Source organism: Glarea lozoyensis (genome assembly GCF_000409485.1).
Source record: "Glarea lozoyensis ATCC 20868 chromosome Unknown GLAREA2, whole genome shotgun sequence".
In the NCBI taxonomy this organism is placed as follows: Eukaryota; Fungi; Ascomycota; class Leotiomycetes; order Helotiales; family Helotiaceae; genus Glarea; species Glarea lozoyensis.
In genome coordinates, this window is record NW_007360994.1 from 1926158 (window position 1) to 1944426 (window position 18269).

Sequence of the window (18269 nt, forward strand, 5' to 3'; positions counted from 1 at the left end):
GACACGCCCGGTCGACAGCAGGATCGGAACTCAATATATGATTATTAAACGACGGTATATTCGAAAATGTGCATTGCAATATGATTCGCGAAGATAGGAGGAACAAGCTTTCCCGAACTTCTGTACTTAAGATTGGTAGGGAAAGGGGGTTTAAGATCATTTCAACTGCAAAGGAAGCAAACATTTTACAGAAAGGTACCCCTTGAATAGTTGAGCTATCTTGCTCAGCACTCGGGAATGCAGACTTGGAAGCCCTACTAGCACCTAGTACAACAGAAAATTTTGCATGGAAATTATACAATTGTTAGCATTGCAAAAATACTCCATAGATATCCAATAATGCTTAATTACCTACACACATTATCACGTAGTCATCATTTGAAAAAGTCAGCACACTACTTACTAGAAGACTCCGGCGGAACATTACACAATCCGAAAGCTATTGAGAGTACGATGTGGGGTACTCCAAGATTAGCTAGTTGCGCAATAACTCTGTAAATTCATGTAAGAGAGAGCATTGGAGGGGTTGAATCAACCAGGATAATTTAATCTAGGATTCAGACTATGTAAGGGTGGGGAAATAACATAGAAGTTACATTCGACTAGAATCATTACGTCCTCCCACGATACCTACAAAACTTGGCGCATTCTTCAATAAAAAGCCAAATTTAGGCAGGTATGTCAGATAGAGAAACACATTAGTCACAACTGCAGAAGATTTCTATACTGATTAAAGCGGGCGAACAGTCTTCGATCTAATGGCGTTGTTTGTTCGACATTGAAAGTTTCTGCGACGCGCAGCCTGCGCTTGAGAGAGCATAGACAACAGAATTCAAAGATCAGGCGTTTGAGACTCGGTGTTTAGATTGGATTCTTCCCTAGGTTGTTGGTGCGAAAAATAGCAACATATCGACTACATCGCTTTTATAACCACTTTTGAACCATCACTGAGTGTAATCAGTTTCATTCTACAAACATGAACGTTCACCTAGTTCCAAGTAATAAAACATGGAAATACTCGAGACATCGAACAGTGACAAAGTTGCCGATATAAATATCGTATCTACAGGCAGACTTTACCCGATTTTACTGCCCAAGCGAGACGTTGGACTTCGCTTAAAACTGGACAACGATACTTGTTAACTGGAGTGTATTTATGCACACTTAAGTTTGCCGACACCCAACAAACCTTTGAGCTTCTCTGCGAATATGCTTTTGTAAATAGACCCTCAAGTTACTTCAAACAAACAGCAATACCGTAGTCTACCAAAGCCGAGTAGACTAAAAGTGCACGATTGACTCTGCTTGGGTAATCTTCTATCCATGAATTCTGATACCGCATGAACATGGGGAAATTAGCAATGGAAATTTCAAGTATGAACTTTCGGCATACCGAGAAGTGTTACACAGTATAAAAATAGCATTTATTCTGTGTTAATGTTTCCCAGAATTTATCGTCATCCCTCCCCGCCGAAAATAAACGTGCTGATGACCTAAGACGCCTTCCTCCAGATCGATATTTCGTTGACCAGTCCTGGTGAACCACAATATTTCGAACTCCCTTCTCAAAACTCTGCAAGTGTATGCATCTGCCAGACGCTGCCTAAGAGTTCAACCCTTCTAGGCTGTCCAATAACCTGTCTTTTATTTTTGGATCGTCACCAACTCTTTGCAACATGCCCAACAACCTTTTTCCAGACTACCAAAATCTTTCGCGAACTACAGTAGGTTAATGCCGTTAGCATTGTTTCTCTTAATCTTCTCGATCTTGATTACCCAGTCTTTGGGACATTCAAACGGCCCCTCGAAACACGATTTTGTACACATTCCCTGCCCAGCTTCCTTGACTGAGAGTACGGCGGAAGAAACGCCTAGGGTCAAAAGAGTGATAATAACGAAGAGTTGCATAGTTGCTTGGCAATTATTATGGTTTGTGTCTAAGAAGAAAGAATTCGATCTTCCATAGAAAAATGAAAATGTTCCAACGTCCATGTGTTATGTGAAAGCCGAGTTCGTATTCTCAGGTCATTTTTAGCCGGTTGATGTCGGCTGCTGCTATTACCGCCTTGGAAGCTTTGCGGCTGTAAGATTATAATTAATTCCGCATCAAAGCCAGGATCAATTCATTCAATCGTGTTTTAAGATTGGTGCAAATATAGAGCTGCGTGTTCACTGAATCCAAGGTGTTTTATTTCTGTTCTTTGCTTTATAGCATTCCTCCTCCTGAGGCAGTGATTGTCTTGACATGAAAATAATTATACTTATAAATTAAACTACAATTTCAATCAATGATTGGTAAGAACCTCAACACATGAATTTCTCCAGACTATAAAATGTATACTGTACGCCGCTGCACCCCACACCGACAAGTCACTGCCAGTATCCCGGCTGCAGACAAAAGGCCAGTTTCACATTTGACTGGAACTGCTGTCATTGTATCTGCACTGCATTTTGTCGCGTATGTCGTGAACTGCAGATTGTGATAGTTTCTCTGACTCACAGCCACGGAGTTGAATCTTAAAACTCTGTTTGGTCTTGATATCGGTCAGTCGACAATACATTACAATGTGGAATGTAAATTGCACCGTCTGATATCAAAAATTCTCGACAATGAACTAGATTTGACAGGAGCCCAGTTTCTGGGATAGAACCAGTGCACTGGTAAGAATGCACAATAATGAATTAATGAGGTAAAATTGTGGAATTAATCTTGTTCTACTGCGGAAATACCATGGAAAATTTAAATCTCAACACATTCCTGTTCAATAGGCACTCTAGAGTCGCATCGCACTCGATAAGTGCTGTTCAATTCGAGAGCACCTGCCCCTTTCCCCAAATACCTCATCTGAAGCTTAGCAAAGTCTTCCAAATGCTTTTCCCAGGAACATTGAAGTCGCGATGGACATTTATCTCGAAAAAGAGCAAGACACCAGGTGCAACCCTACACCGGCCAAGTGGTACACGGCCAAAAGTAGACAAATTCTCAGTATCCAGACCAGTAACTCTCCAATCTACTCCTCAACCTTCCACAAATCCAGGCTTTCAAGATCATAATTCTCGAAAAATGGCTGAAAACTCATAACCTGCGGAGCGACTGCACAGTCTGGATTTCCTTGCACGGGCATCGTCGCCTTAAAAGACACAAGCTTAAGTCGTTCGCCACCACAAGCGTTACAGACAGCTGTTGCCACATACGTTTGGTTGATCTCAAGCGATCGTCCCGCAATTTGTAACATATCGACACCTTCTATCTGACGAATAGTGAACAAGGCAGTTCCTCCAGGCGAACCTGTAACATCTATGAGACGATTTTCGCAACTCTTTTCCAGGCCCTGAGTTCCCAGAGATTCTGTCCCATTGGCAGGCCATGGGACAGCATTAGCAACGTAGACTAAAGCTTGACCCTCTTGGCCTACAGGAAGCGTGTCGACAACCTCCATTGAACTTGTGTCGATTATGTCCACGGTATCACTGTGTTCATTCACCGTGTACATCCGGGTGTTGTCTGGGCTACCCCAAATACCATGTGGCTGAACCCCTGACGACGGTATAGATCCAACGAAGACCGGAACCAAAGCCGGAGTATCTTGTCGCCAAACTCGAGTCTCGTTCGTCGCAGCAACAGTGACAAATGTATGGGTTATCCCATCGAGAACAGCAAAATTTGGATGGTTGCTTTCTGTGCCAGTGTCCAGAAATGTGACAATAGCTCGTTTTTCCAAGTCGATGACACTTGTTTGTCCAATCATCTTGTGAACAGCCCAGAGGCGAAGACCATCTGCGGATATCATCATATCTGAGGAAAACTTATCTGCCAAGCCTGAGATTTCATGGATGACTTTCTGACTCGAGACATCGATGATTTTGATGACAGGGCTTTGAATATGGTTTACATAAGCATATTGTCCGTCGGGACTGAATAGTACTTTGCTGGGTCCAGAGTCAGTCTCGATGCGACCGACTATCTTTCCCTCCAGTGCGTCAACAAGAACGACATTCTTGGTCCCTCGGCAGGCCACCCATACGGTTCTCCCATCGTGAGCAAAGAATGACTCATGAGATGCTCTGTCGACTGTTGTTTGAGAAATGATGCTATTATCAAGAGTCCGGATGATGGTGACTGTGTTGGTGGTTGTAGAAATATGGCTGAAGTATTGCCCATCAGGGGAAAACCCAAGACCGTGGCTATTGACGACTGAAAGATATTGTGGATTGAGTATGTCGCTCATTCGAGGTTTTCCCAACGCAATAGTACCCAGAACTTCATGGGTGAACGGCTTGATGACGGTGATGGTGTTAGAGGTCTGATCCGCTGTGTAAATCCGATCCGAAACGTCGATAGGCTGCGCTCCTGGTAGAGCTGGTGCTTGAAAGATTTGACTAGCACACATGTAGGAAACGTGACATAGTTCTATTACGACCTGTAGCAACAAGCCAAACATACGGTCCATGTTCGCAGCTTCGCGAGTAGTCTTTTATCCAAATTAAATCCAAAAGCGGAGACTAAAATCGAGTGGTAATGCGGTGTTTTGTGGCAAGTTGTCATGTACAAAATGATTCCCAAAATTTATGTGAGATTCAAACACCATTTGAATGACTGTCGCGTAGTTGTAACTCATTAACGACCCGTTGTAGCGATTTGACTTGACTCGGAAGAGCAAAACTGAAGCATTTGTGACTAAAAGGGTCAAGGCACACTGACGCAATCCCGGGCATCCTTGCAGATATCGTTCTTCGTCTCGTTGTGGCCATAATCACACAACATGATATCGCATGTAAGAGTGAATCGTGATTGTGATGATGATTAGGAGGGGAGATTTATGATGGTGTGTCGTTCAAAGAGAGGGCAAGTTGCACAACGTAATCTTTGCAACGAGTCCACCCAGTTGATTTCGAGCGTTTCTGAACCGAACATATTTAGATCAGGACACTCCGCGTGATATGTTCTTTGTTCACCCACATTCTTTGATTTGTGTTGTTCATCTCTTAAATGATTTTAAATTTCATATTGGTCTGAATGAGTTGGTACGCTTTTGATTTTTGATTGAGGTCCGCTCTATTTCCCTAGAATTATAGCCAAGTCTGATCATGATCATGAGAATCACAAAGTTATCAGTTTCCAAACAGATGTTTGGGCAGATACAGCGGCATAGAATCTTCCCACATCGAGTCAGTCAGCATTCGCTTATTCTGTCCATCCTCATCCATGATCATAATTTGCCCGTATGGCTGAAATGTGTCATCATACAGAGCAGCCTCGATTCTAAATCCGTACATTCCACTTGAATACATGATCTTCCCGTCTGCAGTCCACACGGCATGAGCATCGTTTGCTCCACTCGAAGTAAGAACTTTAAGATCAGTACCATCCGGACGAATGGTGCAAATGTCGAAATTGGTAACATTCATTTTGCGGGTGAAGACTATCTTATCACCCGAAGGAGAGAAGAACGGAAGATTGTCGTTGCTGTCGGTCAGAACTCGAGTGTTTTGGTTTGCAAGATCTAGGATTCGAAGACCGAATTGGGCACCCCATACACGATAGACCAAATATCGACCATCCGCTGAATAACTAGGAAACCCGGAATTCAAAGTACCATTTGTCAGTTGTTCGGCGATGGATCCATCGGCTGATGCTCTGAAGATCCATCCGGGACCTGTTCGACTTTGAAACCACGATCCGAGACCGAATGCAATCCATTGTCCATCTGGCGACCAAGATGGTTGGAATGCTCCTGAAAGCCCTTTCATGACGAAGGCCGGATCTGCTTGTCCCGTGCTATAACTATCAAAAACCAATTTCAGATCAGTACCATCCGGGTGCATCTTGACGATCGAAGAATTTCCGAGTTGTTTCTGTGTAATGGCCAGTTCACCCTGACGAGACAATTGCGGAAAAACGTCTGTAAATCTATACTCCCAGTCCTTATCCCAAGAGTAAAGCGGCGCTTCCATTGACCTTATGTCCCAACCAGTCTTCTCATAGACAACCGACTTCCCGTCTGCAGACCACGCTGGCGAACGCAAATTGCCAAGTACCGATGTTCGGTTTGAGGTATAAGCGAGACCTTGCTTCGCGACTGGCGATTTGACCAAGTACCCGATTTCGTGTTGCGAAATGTATTGTGGCGATAACTTCAAGCCTGGACCGGAAGTTTCAACAATTCTATCCAACCCAGTAGCGAAATCGACGGAGATAATCTGGGAATCGGTGGTCGCCAGGCTTTCGGGTCGATGTGCCCCCCACTTAAACCGAGTTAGCTTCTGGATATCCTTGCGGATTATGGAGAGCTTACAGTTGCTTCGCGAGTCAACTCATAGAACACAACTCGCTTACCATCAGGAGACCATTTCGGCGACCCAAGAGCATAACCAGGCTTAGTCGCCACTTGTCGAAAACCCGTTCCATCAGGACGAATGACATACACTGACAACTCTTGAGTATGCTCCCATCCAGTGCCATTTCCATGGCCGAGCCAATCGGTGTTGCGATCAGAAGAAAATAAAATCCACTTTCCATCTGGCGACCAAGCTGGTTGGAAGTAGCTGTTGGGACTCCAATTCACACCCCTGACAGCATCTGTGTTTGTGAGATTTGTATGAATGCCAGTAGACAAGTCCATAACCCAAATGTTTGCCACATAGCCGTTAGCTGTAGTGACGTATGCGGCGTGACTACCATTGGGAGACAGAACCATTGCATCCTCGAAGGAGGGCGTTGCGTTCATCTTCTGTAAGCCTGAACCATCTGTTCGGACACGATAGAGGTCAGAGTTGCCATCGCCACCGCGTTCGCTAGTGAAAGTGATCCATTTGCCGTCTGGAGAAAAAGAAGCATGGTAGTCGAATGTGTTGTTTGTATTCAAGACTTGGCGCTCGTTGGAACCATCGATATTCGAGATGTACAAAGTGGATGTCGATGGACCAATGCGATTCATAAGAAATACACCTTTCTTGTCTGCTGATGGGCGAGAAAATTGACCTGCCGAAAAAGAACGTGGTTTGTGCTCTAATTGTGAACCACTTGCTTGCGAATATGGACAACTGGCTATAGCTAGACCGATGGTAGCACCAAAGCTGAAAACACTAATGAAACGCATTTTGCAAGATTTGTTGTATGAGCAGGGTCGTTTTGGCAGGTCTGTTCCTGTCGAACAGCAAAGCTTCTATTCCAAAGAGCACATCTTTCAAGTGTAAGTAAAGATATCGCTCTTTAATATAATTAGCAGAGATATTCTCCACTAGGCACCCTTAATCGTGTACAAAAGAGTTCTCACTTGACTTCATGCAAGATGTCTTATCGTACGTCAATTTCCTCAATGACTAGCCTCGATCAACGACCTAGACTGTCACTCACTACCATGTTCGTCGGCATCAACTCCATTTTCAGGGGTTTAGCCGAAGCTCTTTATACCTAGCAATCTCATAGGATCACGCATATTACACTTGATCCTTGTTTCTACATTGCCAAGTACCTTAAACATGGAAGGAGGTATCGCACTGATCGTGATATAGCGAAATTCGGTTATTTCATCGGCAATCCGGCAAGCGAGGGGGGGTTTCGGGGTGGTTTTTGGCCGAACAAAGGAAGTCGGCAAGGGATGTATAACCGGACAAAAATAAGAAAATTTCATTCTAGACAAGATTATTTACTGAAATGATGATTATAACGGGATGTAACTGTGTTGGAAACTGATCCAAAGCAGAGCGGGGAATCGTTTCAGGTTTTGGGTTGAGTTTGGTGGTTTGCATGTGAACCATTGAATATTCAAGTCTGAGATGATACATATCATATTCTCCCTTTAGATTCTGAGGATAATTTATCACCCCAGCTTTTACATTCAAAATTGCTACCAAGAATGTCGAATCATGTGAGCATTCTATTTTGCTCAATAATAATAACAAGGCATCTACACTTTCCTCACTCGGACACCTTAATCCTGTTTTTTAGGATGTTGAGAGACGTCTTGAAGCAGGGTACTGGTGCAAGATTTAAAGACTTTGCTGCTCAAAATCTCTTCTACCGTGTTCTTAGTCGGATGAATAATAACAATTACCCAAGTGACCCCTCGTCTCCCGTCTCCTTATGGTGAGCCCCAACGCATCTATCGAGCCAGAGCTTGAAGTACTCAGACCTGACAACTCAGCATCTTCTTGCCTGAGAGGAAGCTCGACAATTACTCCTTTACCCCCTTCTCTGATCGGGATTCCAGTCAAGCTTCGAAGAAGTTTGTATTCATCGAGATTCCAGTAACAAGTATTCAAATTGAAGATTTGAATTACGACTTCCTCTAATCCATTCATCTCTGTCAAAACTTGACAGATTCGTTTCCAACTTCTCATTTGTGTCTTCTTCACTCGCCGATCATGCCACCTTTGGGGCCATGGACCAACGACGTGAGGCTTTGTAAAAGGCCGCACAGGCCAAGCGGGATAGACACGCGAGACATATTGAAGACTATCTAAGGGTACCGTAGTGAGGAACTGAAGACTGTGATAGAGATGCGAGAATTTGAACTGGCGAATGGAGTATAATTGTGGAATGAATTCCGAATACCTGATGTTTATGTAAGTGTGCAAGAAGAGACAAGGAGTATGAAACTTACATGAGTTGACAAGTGACGAGTAAATTCAGACAATCTTCTTTTAGCTTCGTTTGATTGTTATAAGAAAGAACACAATTCCGGCAAGATATCGGGACTGCATGTCCATTTTCCTTTTTTGACGTTTTAGTCCTGGACCTATGCTCTTCTACGTCATCTTCCTCCAAAATGCAGGGATAAGATATCAATGGACATTGAAGGCTGGGACCGTCCCATAAGAGACAATCGATCGAGTCGCTGACGGCGTGCAAGATGTGAATATTGCTGTTCAAGTTCCAAGAAAGGACCAGCAACTCATATATTTCGAGCCGTAATTCTAAGGGGAAGCGAAAGAAAAGACAACTGCTTTGTCGATCCAGACTCATCGACTTTTGAAAAGGTTTTAGTATTGACGTTTTGATCCCGAGTTTCCTACTGCACTGTACTGGGTGATGCCGCTTATCAAACTGAGGGGGCATTGTAGAACATAACAAATTGCTACGAATTGTGCGGAGGAGGTTGGTATATCGTCGAGATCAAGTTTGTTCTGAGATACGTCTTATTTGTGCTTACGAGGCCGTTGTTTTTCTTCTCCGACCCCCTTCACCCGATGAAATGCCGGAACATCAAAATTACTACTATACTACACCCAAAATAAATGACAATTAATTCAAGATTAAAAAGTAGTTACATTGCCGTCTCTATCTAAACACTCTTTCATTCTATCTTCCATTGTGAGGATATACTTATTGATCTCCGTAATAGTAATCTTATCCCACTCCTCGAATATAAATTGCCGAAGCTGGGCTTGGGTAGTAGGTTTCCTCTTCTTAACCCTTTGCTTTAGGATTCTCTAAACATTCTTAATCGGTAAGAGATCTCCACTATTCCCTGGCTGTCCTGGTCTCATCTGTGTAATCCGGTGATTATTCTTGAAGTTGTTTGGCGCATTAAGAGTAGATTTCGTGCCGTGAGCCCCCTTATTATCTTCCTCAAAAACCCAATCAAAAACCCCTTCGGCGCGCTGTTTATCAAAGAATGGCTTAACGATAGGCTCAAGAAAGTACTTAATATAATCGTCGCCATCGATATGGCGAGGTATAACTACAAGCTCCGATTTAAAGTTCCATCCAACCATTGCCGCGACACTTGTTGAGACCTTTTGAACCCCCTTTCTTTTCTAGGTTTTATCGAGACGAGTTCGGTGAAGTTGTTTCGTCTTAGGATCTCGTCCTCTTCGGCGCCAGACCTTTCTCTTCTTTGTTTGATTAACGGCAAAGTGGGAGGCGTCCGAAAAGAGTACTTTCTTCTAATAAGGGAGACGCCGTTTCTTGACCTCGTGTTGTTGATGGCAATACTCCTTCCTTTCGTCCTTATTCTTTTGAGTTAAGAATTTATCTTGTGCCGCCCAAAAGTGCCCAACTCCTACTCTTCTAAAGGCATTTAACAAAGTCTTCGGCCAACAATTAAGGTCGTACTCGTCGATTATCTCTTCCGAAGTCATTGAGCTCTTGCCCCAGCTCCCGTCCATATCTCTCTCTATCTCGAGTACCTTCTCCGTCGAGATCTTATAGTATTTGCCCCTTTGCGGCCGTGCCGTACGAAGTATTGTCTTATCTTCTTCTCCGCGAGCTATTATATTAATCACTGTAGATCGTGGTATATTCTCTTCCCGACTAATCTTGTGTTTCGACCACTCCTTCATTTTGAATAAATCGATCACATGTTTTCGCATCGGAGTATCGACTTCTGTACGGTCGGTCTTGGGCTCTTTTGGCTGCCCCTTTTTTAAGGTTTTTGAGGGGTCGAAGCAGGTGTTTGAGTAGCTGGTGCATCCATTTTGAGGTTGTGGTGGTTGAGTAATTAATTATTCAAAAGAGGGTGTTGATGTGATTGTTTTGAAAAAAGGGGGAAATTATGGTCTGTACACCTAGGGGGGTCGGAGAAGAAAAACAACGGCCTCGTTAGCTGAAGGTAATTGATGCTTGTTGTTACGGATCGAAGTCATGTCTAAGTTCGAGTTGTGGTGGTGGCGGTTTCTGAGACCCGCTTACGATACGATTGAATGGTTGGATATTACGACAGAGCCAATTAGATATGCAGAGGTCCATTAACAACTTCAAAACCCCTATTTTGTGTAGTTGTCAATATTTAATTTTTGATTTCCTAAACTTCTGTAGCACACAAGGCCATGGAAATCGAGTCGAAATTACAAGGGCTATTTAAGATGAAGAGATATGTGGTCTCGAAACCGGAACCATAACCTGAGAAGTGAGAGCTTCTTGCCTGGTATAGCAGCAGATGCAGCATGTTGACAATACCTTAGCGATCAGGCCGCCTTCCCCGCTTACCTTCGACCTATCAAACGCTTTTGACCCATTATTGCGGGGCACACGTGACCATGCTAATTAGTATATGCACTCAGAGCTTCACTCTGAGAGGGGTTCAGTCTTACAATACAATCAATTTGCACCCATAACTTGTCAATTATCGTCGTTCTATGCCAGAACTCTCCCAATTGCACGTTACGGTTGCACTACACCCATCAAACAGTCCGCGGAGTTTCCACCTCAACAGCAGATCAAAATGGGATCTTCGATCTTAGGGCCCAAAGCTGATAGTGGTTTGGCTTCTATCACCAAAATATATGAACTTTTGACTATGGGATCTTCGATCTTAGGGCCCAAAGCTGATGGTGGTTTGGCTTCTATCACCAAAATATATGAACTTTTGACTTCCCCCGCCTCGGCTATTGCAGCAATACTGATCTCGTTTACTTTGGTCGCCCTTCTCATCTGTGCAGTTTGCTTGACTGCGGGCGGGGTCCAAACTCTTCACCACCTTGAGAAATTAAGGCTCGAGACTTACGATAAGCTCCAAAAAGTTGCCGAGACCAATGAAACGATCATATCGCAACACTATCAAAATTTTTTTGCCCAGCACGTCTATGATTTCGCCGTTGCCAAAATCCGGGCCGATCGCGAGAAGCGATCAGTATCGGAATCATGGGGGTTTTTTGCCGACCACTTCCTCATCTATCATCCAAGGACAGACTGGTACGCATCTTTTGAAACTCTCCTCGAGCAGGCTCCGCCTGTACCCAACATAGTGCGCAAAACTCACGACCTTAAATCCCTCCGGATGTATATTGAACAGACAAGGAAAAAGATCAGCAAGGAGGCGACTATACATATCCTCATGCCTTCCGCTCATGAATATCGTATACCTGACAGTTTCACGCTTGATCACGCGCTCTATCCCATCGTTTTTGAAGGGGAATTAGGATGCTCCTCTCAACCGTATGTTTGGGTTAACATGCCAGACGTAAAGGATACATGCTTCCACCATGTCGGTCGATTGCCTCCACAGAGAAAGAGCAGAGAAAGAGCAGCGAAAGCCGTCGGAATAAAGAGAACTTAGCTATTCTATATGGTATCGTGGGCTTCGTCTTTATCTTGTCGTGGTTTAAGTTGATTGTTGGTTGGGGCTTGGAAGGAGTATTTTGGAAGCTGTTTATTACGATGTTGGCCGGAGGATTGTTGCGTGGACATTTTCAGAAATGAAGCTGGACAAGAGATTCTCGAAGGGGGATTGAACTCTCGTATCAATGATACGAGCCTATTTTACTGCTTTCAGGTTGTAACTCAGTAAAGAGCAAATGTTTATAGCCCTACTGTATTTGTCAGTATTACCAAGCTGCACGTGATATTTGTCCCTGGCAGGCCTTTCACCCCAACTTATTGTGACAGCGGGAACTACAAGTACCGACGGGAGCTAGTCACGGGAATAACCCACTTGGAAGTATGCTTATAAAGACCCACTTTCTGTCTAAGAGGTGAAATGCGTGAGGAGATATTTTTAATATTTCAGGTGAACTTGTACGGACTTTCCGACGCGTACACGCCATGACGGCTTTGATTATGTCTCAGCAATCACCGCCAAATAACGAAGGAACAGCTGAATCCGTCCCAGCGAATTAAGCGACGAGCGGGAAACTCCCGCGACATCGTTGATTCCACATCAGCTCACTCCTCATCAACCCCAATTCCAGCCTTTCAATAAATACCCGCCGAATGACCAAACCTATCAATCAAATGCATCTCAACATCTCAAAACCATCATGTCTCCCCTTCCCAACCTAAAAGCCCTCCTGAACCTCCCCTCCAAAGACGGCACCCTTCCCCGCCGTCCCCTCACCCCACCCCTCCGCAAAACCCTCACCCAAACCCCCTGTCTCCTATTCGCGCTCCCCCCCGAAATCCGCCTCCAAATCTACCACGAAGTAATCTCCTCCTGGAACTGGGGCACCAAAATCCACATCCACCGCTCCACGCATTTCCGGCGCGAGAAAACCGGACCGGGGTATTTGACTGCTATACCATGTGTGGCCGTGGAGCGAACGCAGGAGGAGTGGGAGGCTGAACAACCGGCGCCGTCGGTTCGGACGCGGACGCGGTTGGGGTTGGAGACGTATGGGGTGTTTCCCGATGCGTGTTTGGAGTGCGCGAATGGGTATTGGAAGTTTTTGAATCGGAGGGTGGATATGAGGTGGGAGAAACGGATGGAGGTGTGTGAGGATAAATTGGCTATGTTTGTTGTTTGCCGGAGGATGTAAGTTTGAATCTCTAATCTCAAAGCAGTTTATGTTGCTGACGGATTTAGGTACGCGGAGACTATTGATTTGCTTTACACGACTTTTGCATTTCAAGTTGATCATCCGGCTGCGGTTTATGAGTTTTTCACTACAGTGCCGATGGTGAGATTGAATATGATCAGAAAACTGCAGATTATCTGGTCTTGGCGACTACCAAAGTATATGATGAATCCCCCTAAGCAAACGGCGCTCGGCTGGACTGTTCGCAAGCTTCAGGGTAGGGAAAAACAGTGGCTACGCTGTTGCAAGATCATAAAGAACATGCAAGGCTTACAGGATTTACGAATTCGGTTATTCAAGGATATGGGGAATGACCTCAATGAATGGCGGTTGTTGAAGCCGCTAAGTGGGATTAAAGTGCGGGATAACAACTGTATTTTGGAGTTGCCTGCAGTTGAAGATTGGAAGGAAGGAGATGGGCTTGTTGGTGCGAAAGTTGGCGAGAAGAGCTTACCATTTCCCATTGAGAGAAGAGAGGTACTTGGTGATAATAATTGGAGGTCTGTCCGCGGGATCGTGGGAGTGGGATCTTTTGATCAAGCGAAGCTATATGTGCAGATTCCGGCACATCTTGTTGCTATTATTCTGGTTCCTCCTGTGGTGGCGGTGTACGTGGTCAAGAAAACTATCATCAAATTTGACCAGAAATTGGAGCAGGATAGGAAAAGAAAAGCAAGGATGGCTCTGTCGGGGAAGAACTAATATGATGGACGGACAGGGAAGTAAATCTGTTGAGATTTATGACACCAGCTGTTTGCAGTGTGGTCTAGCGCGGAGAGAAATAGCAGTGATCATTTACATCTGAGCTACATGTTGAAACATATTATACGATTATTGTTGAACTGTAAAGGAACAAGGAAATAGCCGGACATTTTTCCATCCCACATTCGTAAATCAAAATCCCTTCTTGCTGGCTCGTAAATTAGGGCGAAGCGAGGTATTAATCTGCCCACCACGAACAGAAGATCGTACATTTAACAAGGAGAGTGAAAACCCAATAACTCTTCGTACCATGAGATATCGAGATAAGGACATTTATTTACGCGTTCTTATTAAACATTCTTTGCACATATGAGCCAGCCGTAGAAACACTCCCCGAGCGAAGAGGGGCATTGAAATTTTTCGTCGGTCGAGTAATAATACGATTCATTCCACTGAACATATCCTGCATTGACGATTTCGCGCCCTGAGCATGAGCCGAAATATTGGGCCTAGAAGGTAAGGCGAGCGGACGGGCATGATGACCTTGGTGTCGGTGATTTGAAGTTCGCATATGTCCGCGAGAACCCTTGACGCGATAAGGCCGTTCGCGATACGTTGCTTCATGAGCGGCAGTGATACTGCGCTTAACACTCTTGAGATTCCGACCAAAATGTGGCAGACTGTAGAGATCTGTCACGAGTTGATTGACTCCGTGCTCATCCAACAAACGGCAATTGGGGTCCGATTTCATGCTCTCGGTCAATACTTTGATGATTTCGACATGCTTGGCACGATCTTTCTTTAAGGTGTCGAGCTTCCGTGTGTTGCCTCCAGCTTGAACTTTGCCATTTTCTTCCTTGATGAGAACATCTAGGTAGTCGAGGGTCGCATCATTATATGGCGTGATAGAGTACTTTTTGAGGAAGAGCCCAAACTGAGCTGCTGCTTTTTGAATCTGTGCATGCTCGCCTTCATACTCGTTGATCAACTTTTCTGCCTTGTATGTCGCAGCTTGTCTGATAGTCAAATCGTCGGCATGATCATTCAATTGTTTCTCAATCTCAAGATCCTTGACAATGCCAGTTTGCTCGTGAAGCTCGTACAACACGTGCATGTGTTGTTGCCAATTATGGCCGCAACCATTGCAGTAACCATTAGAGAAAGCCGCACAATCAACTAGCCCTGGATCTGCCTTTGTATCGCACTTGACGTTTTCGAGATAACAAGGTGCGTGACAGTGGGTTTTGTAGATTGTGAGGTTCTTTGATTCCTGATTACCGTCGTCTCTACATTCGGTGCAAGCGGCCTCAGTGCAGACGGTTCTCGGTTGATCAAGTATATGCGTGACGAATTGGACTTTCTGGATTTGGAGGCGCTTCCGAAGAGCATCCCCTTTGAGACGTTCATCTCCAAGGGCTTTCTTGTGATCTTGAACCAGAGATATGTTCGTGTTAATTAGCTGAGAGATTTCTGCCATCGGCACGGTCATCTGAGAGATCAGCTCTCTTGTGCTATTCAAGCTGATTGTGCTCTTGACTAGGTGAGGAGGGTGAGATTCAAAATGCTCGAGTAAGCGCGTTGCTTCTGCTCGAGAATGTTCCCAAGAGCGCTTGAAATCCTCTTCATTTTCCATGAACACACCATTTTTGTAAGCAGCCAAGTACCGAAAGCTCTCAGAGTCGAAACAGTAAGTGGTGCTCATAGTAAGCTCCAAGCCAACGTTAGGATGTCTCCCCAGTAAAGTTTCGAGCGATCCAAACGTATCACCAGGAGTATAATTGGAGATTCGAGTGTTGGTGAAGCCAAAAGCCATGTTTCTTGCTGAATCGCGATGTAGGTGAGTCAGTAGCTCAGTAACACAGAAGCTAAACATGGTGGTCAAACGAGCGTTGTTGGACTTAAGCAGTATCAATATACCATGAAGCTCCTCGTAGCTGCTCAAAGTGTTGAGAATATCAGCCATATTCTTTTGATCGTATTCCAGACCCCGTGTGTCGCCAATACCTGGTGTATCAATTAGACGAATTGTTCGCGTGCCGATAGTCACTGGATAAACGGTAGTCTGCTGAGTGGCCGAAGCACCCTTGGCGCCATCTTGCTCGTCATCTCTAGATCCAACCTTCACTTTTATTTGTTCAATTTTACTATTAGGGTCATTCCTATCCATTTTCTGGGTCGAGAAAGAACAAGGAATGACCCAATTCAGACCATCAGCCTTCATGGCGTCTGGCAGCGTCTCGTAAGACAAATAATTGACGAATGCGTTGATAAATGTCGATTTCCCTACTCCGGTCTCTCCCAATATCAGTATGTTGAGATTGTCGTCCGAAGTGAGAGATTTGAGCATAACTTGAAGTACATCCTTCTCATACCTAACATACTGTTCGCCGTGCTTTGCACCACTGCAACGAAAGTCATAGCTAGTGAAAAGACTCCTACCACAATCGCAATACATATAGGCATCAGAAAACCCAAATTCGACTGGAGCATGGCACTGAAAGCAGATCCAGTCAAGAACTTCATTGGCATTGCAGTTATTGCCAGGACACGCGATCTTGACAAAACGACGCTGAAGCGGCTTCTGGACAACTTTGGTATCGAGCGATTTTTGAGAATACCGGGCGAAGGACTTTTCGGCCATAAAGAGTCTATGCTCCAACATATCTCCCGTGACCTCTTTACCGTCTCGATACTGAGATGTGCGGCACGCTTCTAGACTCTTGCCCTTAGCATCGTAGTCAACGATAGCAACATATGATCTGTGACTGTGATCTTGAAGTATTTCGAGCAAAAGCTGCTTGTTGCCATCCAATATTTTTGGATCTTTCATCGATGTCTCGTTGAACGAAAAAATATAAACATCATCCTTGTGATAGCGGGAAATTTCGATTTTCTCATCGAGGTGATTGTAGCCAATGTATGTAGCACCTGCCAGAACCATTTCAGTAATAAAATCCACCTTTTGTCGATGCGTTTCGACCAGGTCTTTCACACTTTGAGGCTTACAGTCTTCCATATCGGATGACTTGAGTAAGTCCCACAAGCGTGCGGGTTCATCGAGTCCGCTTCTAACGTTCTGGAGGACCCTAGCGTAATCCGACCTTAGCTTGGTTTGCGCAGCAAGAAAACTAGCAATGCGGTCAGAAACCAGCCGTACATGAGCTTCTGGAAGGTAGAGCTTGTTTCGAGCGACGTATGATTCGTAGTCGTTCATCCTGCGCTGAGACTCCGCCAGTTGATCAAAGAGAGTAACAAATTGCTGAAGACAGTCAACACTGGGTGGCGGATAATTAGATCCTGAATTAACGGTGATTGGAAGAAACAAGGGCAACATTGCAATTGGAACCAGAGTGTAGATTATGGGGTGGCCCTTCCCATTGTTTTGTTGCTTGATATGGTCAGGTATTAGACCGAGGAACCTGGATGCTTCTTCAAAGTCCTGGATAGCGATACCGTTGTCTGATAACATGTCTGCGTACGCGCTGATAGTGAGCGGAAGCCGTGATCCTGGGTATGAACGAGGGGTTCCATTCGCGTGTATGAATGAAGCTTCAAGTTGCTGTTTAAAGGCATCAACATCAGCTCGGAATTGTGCTTGTAGCTGCCCATCATTTCGGCCGTCGGGTGATTGACACTGGGCAGTTATAAAGCTTTGAGCGCCATACTCGATCTCCGTGACCACGTGAGTAGCTTCATTGTTTGAGACAGATGTAATGGCTAAGTTTGTCCTTAGGCTTGGACTCATTAGGTTAAGCTTCTCGTGAACAGTTGAGACCTTGAAGTTGATGGCAGCTTGCAGGGTGTTGTTGCTCATGCGCTGTTCGGTCAAATAATGACCAGAGCCTCCGACAACGACGATTCCGGACAAAATGCTAGCAGCTAACTCAGAAGTGATCCCTAAGTCGTCAAACTTCTCCTTGTAGGTATCCATATTACTGAGGTGAACAGTGGTCTTAGTGGCACCTCCCATAAGTACAGCATCGTCTGGTAATGAGCTGTTGAATAACGTTCTAGGAAGAAACTCATCTCTCCGAGCATCATACAATGCACCGATTGTCGCATTTTGGCCAAGTGCCGTCCGCTGGGTCATGGGACTAGACATTTGGAGCGAAATATCAGACAACCAACCGCAAGTCTTGATGTCTGGCACCTCGCAATATTCTCGAAACTCAAACGAGGAAGTTAAAGGGTCGATTGTCGTCTCTGGTCTCGAAAGTCTTCGAAGATTCGGGAGCTGGACACCGTGTGACAAAGGGTTGTTCAGCCGTGGGTGGTGATCACCGTACAAAGTGCCTCGCTATATGTCGATAGCGGTGGCTAATGATATGTAG

At 44.8% G+C, this 18269-nt stretch overlaps 6 protein-coding genes across 6 annotated transcripts; 2 read left to right on the top strand and 4 right to left on the bottom strand.

The window, feature by feature from the left end:
• Positions 1-3011: 3011 nt before the first annotated feature.
• Positions 3012-4391, bottom strand: GLAREA_03956 (C-terminal (heme d1) of cytochrome cd1-nitrite reductase; the record flags this gene model as incomplete). Its single annotated transcript, XM_008084209.1, has 1 exon — positions 3012-4391. One exon carries the CDS (start codon positions 4389-4391, stop codon positions 3012-3014), a length of 1380 nt encoding a protein of 459 aa, XP_008082400.1.
• A 721-nt stretch (positions 4392-5112) lies between these two features.
• GLAREA_03957 (DPP6 N-terminal) lies at positions 5113-7100 on the bottom strand (the record flags this gene model as incomplete). The annotated part of the gene is made up of 2 exons (XM_008084210.1): positions 5113-6246; positions 6297-7100. The coding sequence occupies 2 exons, from the start codon at positions 7098-7100 to the stop codon at positions 5113-5115; spliced, it is 1938 nt and encodes a 645-aa protein (XP_008082401.1).
• A 2335-nt stretch (positions 7101-9435) lies between these two features.
• Positions 9436-9720, bottom strand: GLAREA_03958 (uncharacterized protein; the record flags this gene model as incomplete). Its single annotated transcript, XM_008084211.1, has 1 exon — positions 9436-9720. One exon carries the CDS (start codon positions 9718-9720, stop codon positions 9436-9438), a length of 285 nt encoding a protein of 94 aa, XP_008082402.1.
• A 1448-nt stretch (positions 9721-11168) lies between these two features.
• Positions 11169-12002, top strand: GLAREA_03959 (uncharacterized protein; the record flags this gene model as incomplete). Its single annotated transcript, XM_008084212.1, has 1 exon — positions 11169-12002. The coding sequence occupies one exon, from the start codon at positions 11169-11171 to the stop codon at positions 12000-12002; it is 834 nt and encodes a 277-aa protein (XP_008082403.1).
• Positions 12003-12702: 700 nt separating this feature from the next.
• Positions 12703-13938, top strand: GLAREA_03960 (uncharacterized protein; the record flags this gene model as incomplete). Its single annotated transcript, XM_008084213.1, has 2 exons — positions 12703-13193; positions 13245-13938. The coding sequence occupies 2 exons, from the start codon at positions 12703-12705 to the stop codon at positions 13936-13938; spliced, it is 1185 nt and encodes a 394-aa protein (XP_008082404.1).
• A 337-nt stretch (positions 13939-14275) lies between these two features.
• Positions 14276-18040, bottom strand: GLAREA_03961 (P-loop containing nucleoside triphosphate hydrolase; the record flags this gene model as incomplete). The annotated part of the gene is made up of 1 exon (XM_008084214.1): positions 14276-18040. One exon carries the CDS (start codon positions 18038-18040, stop codon positions 14276-14278), a length of 3765 nt encoding a protein of 1254 aa, XP_008082405.1.
• Between the last annotated feature and the right edge of the window lie 229 nt (positions 18041-18269).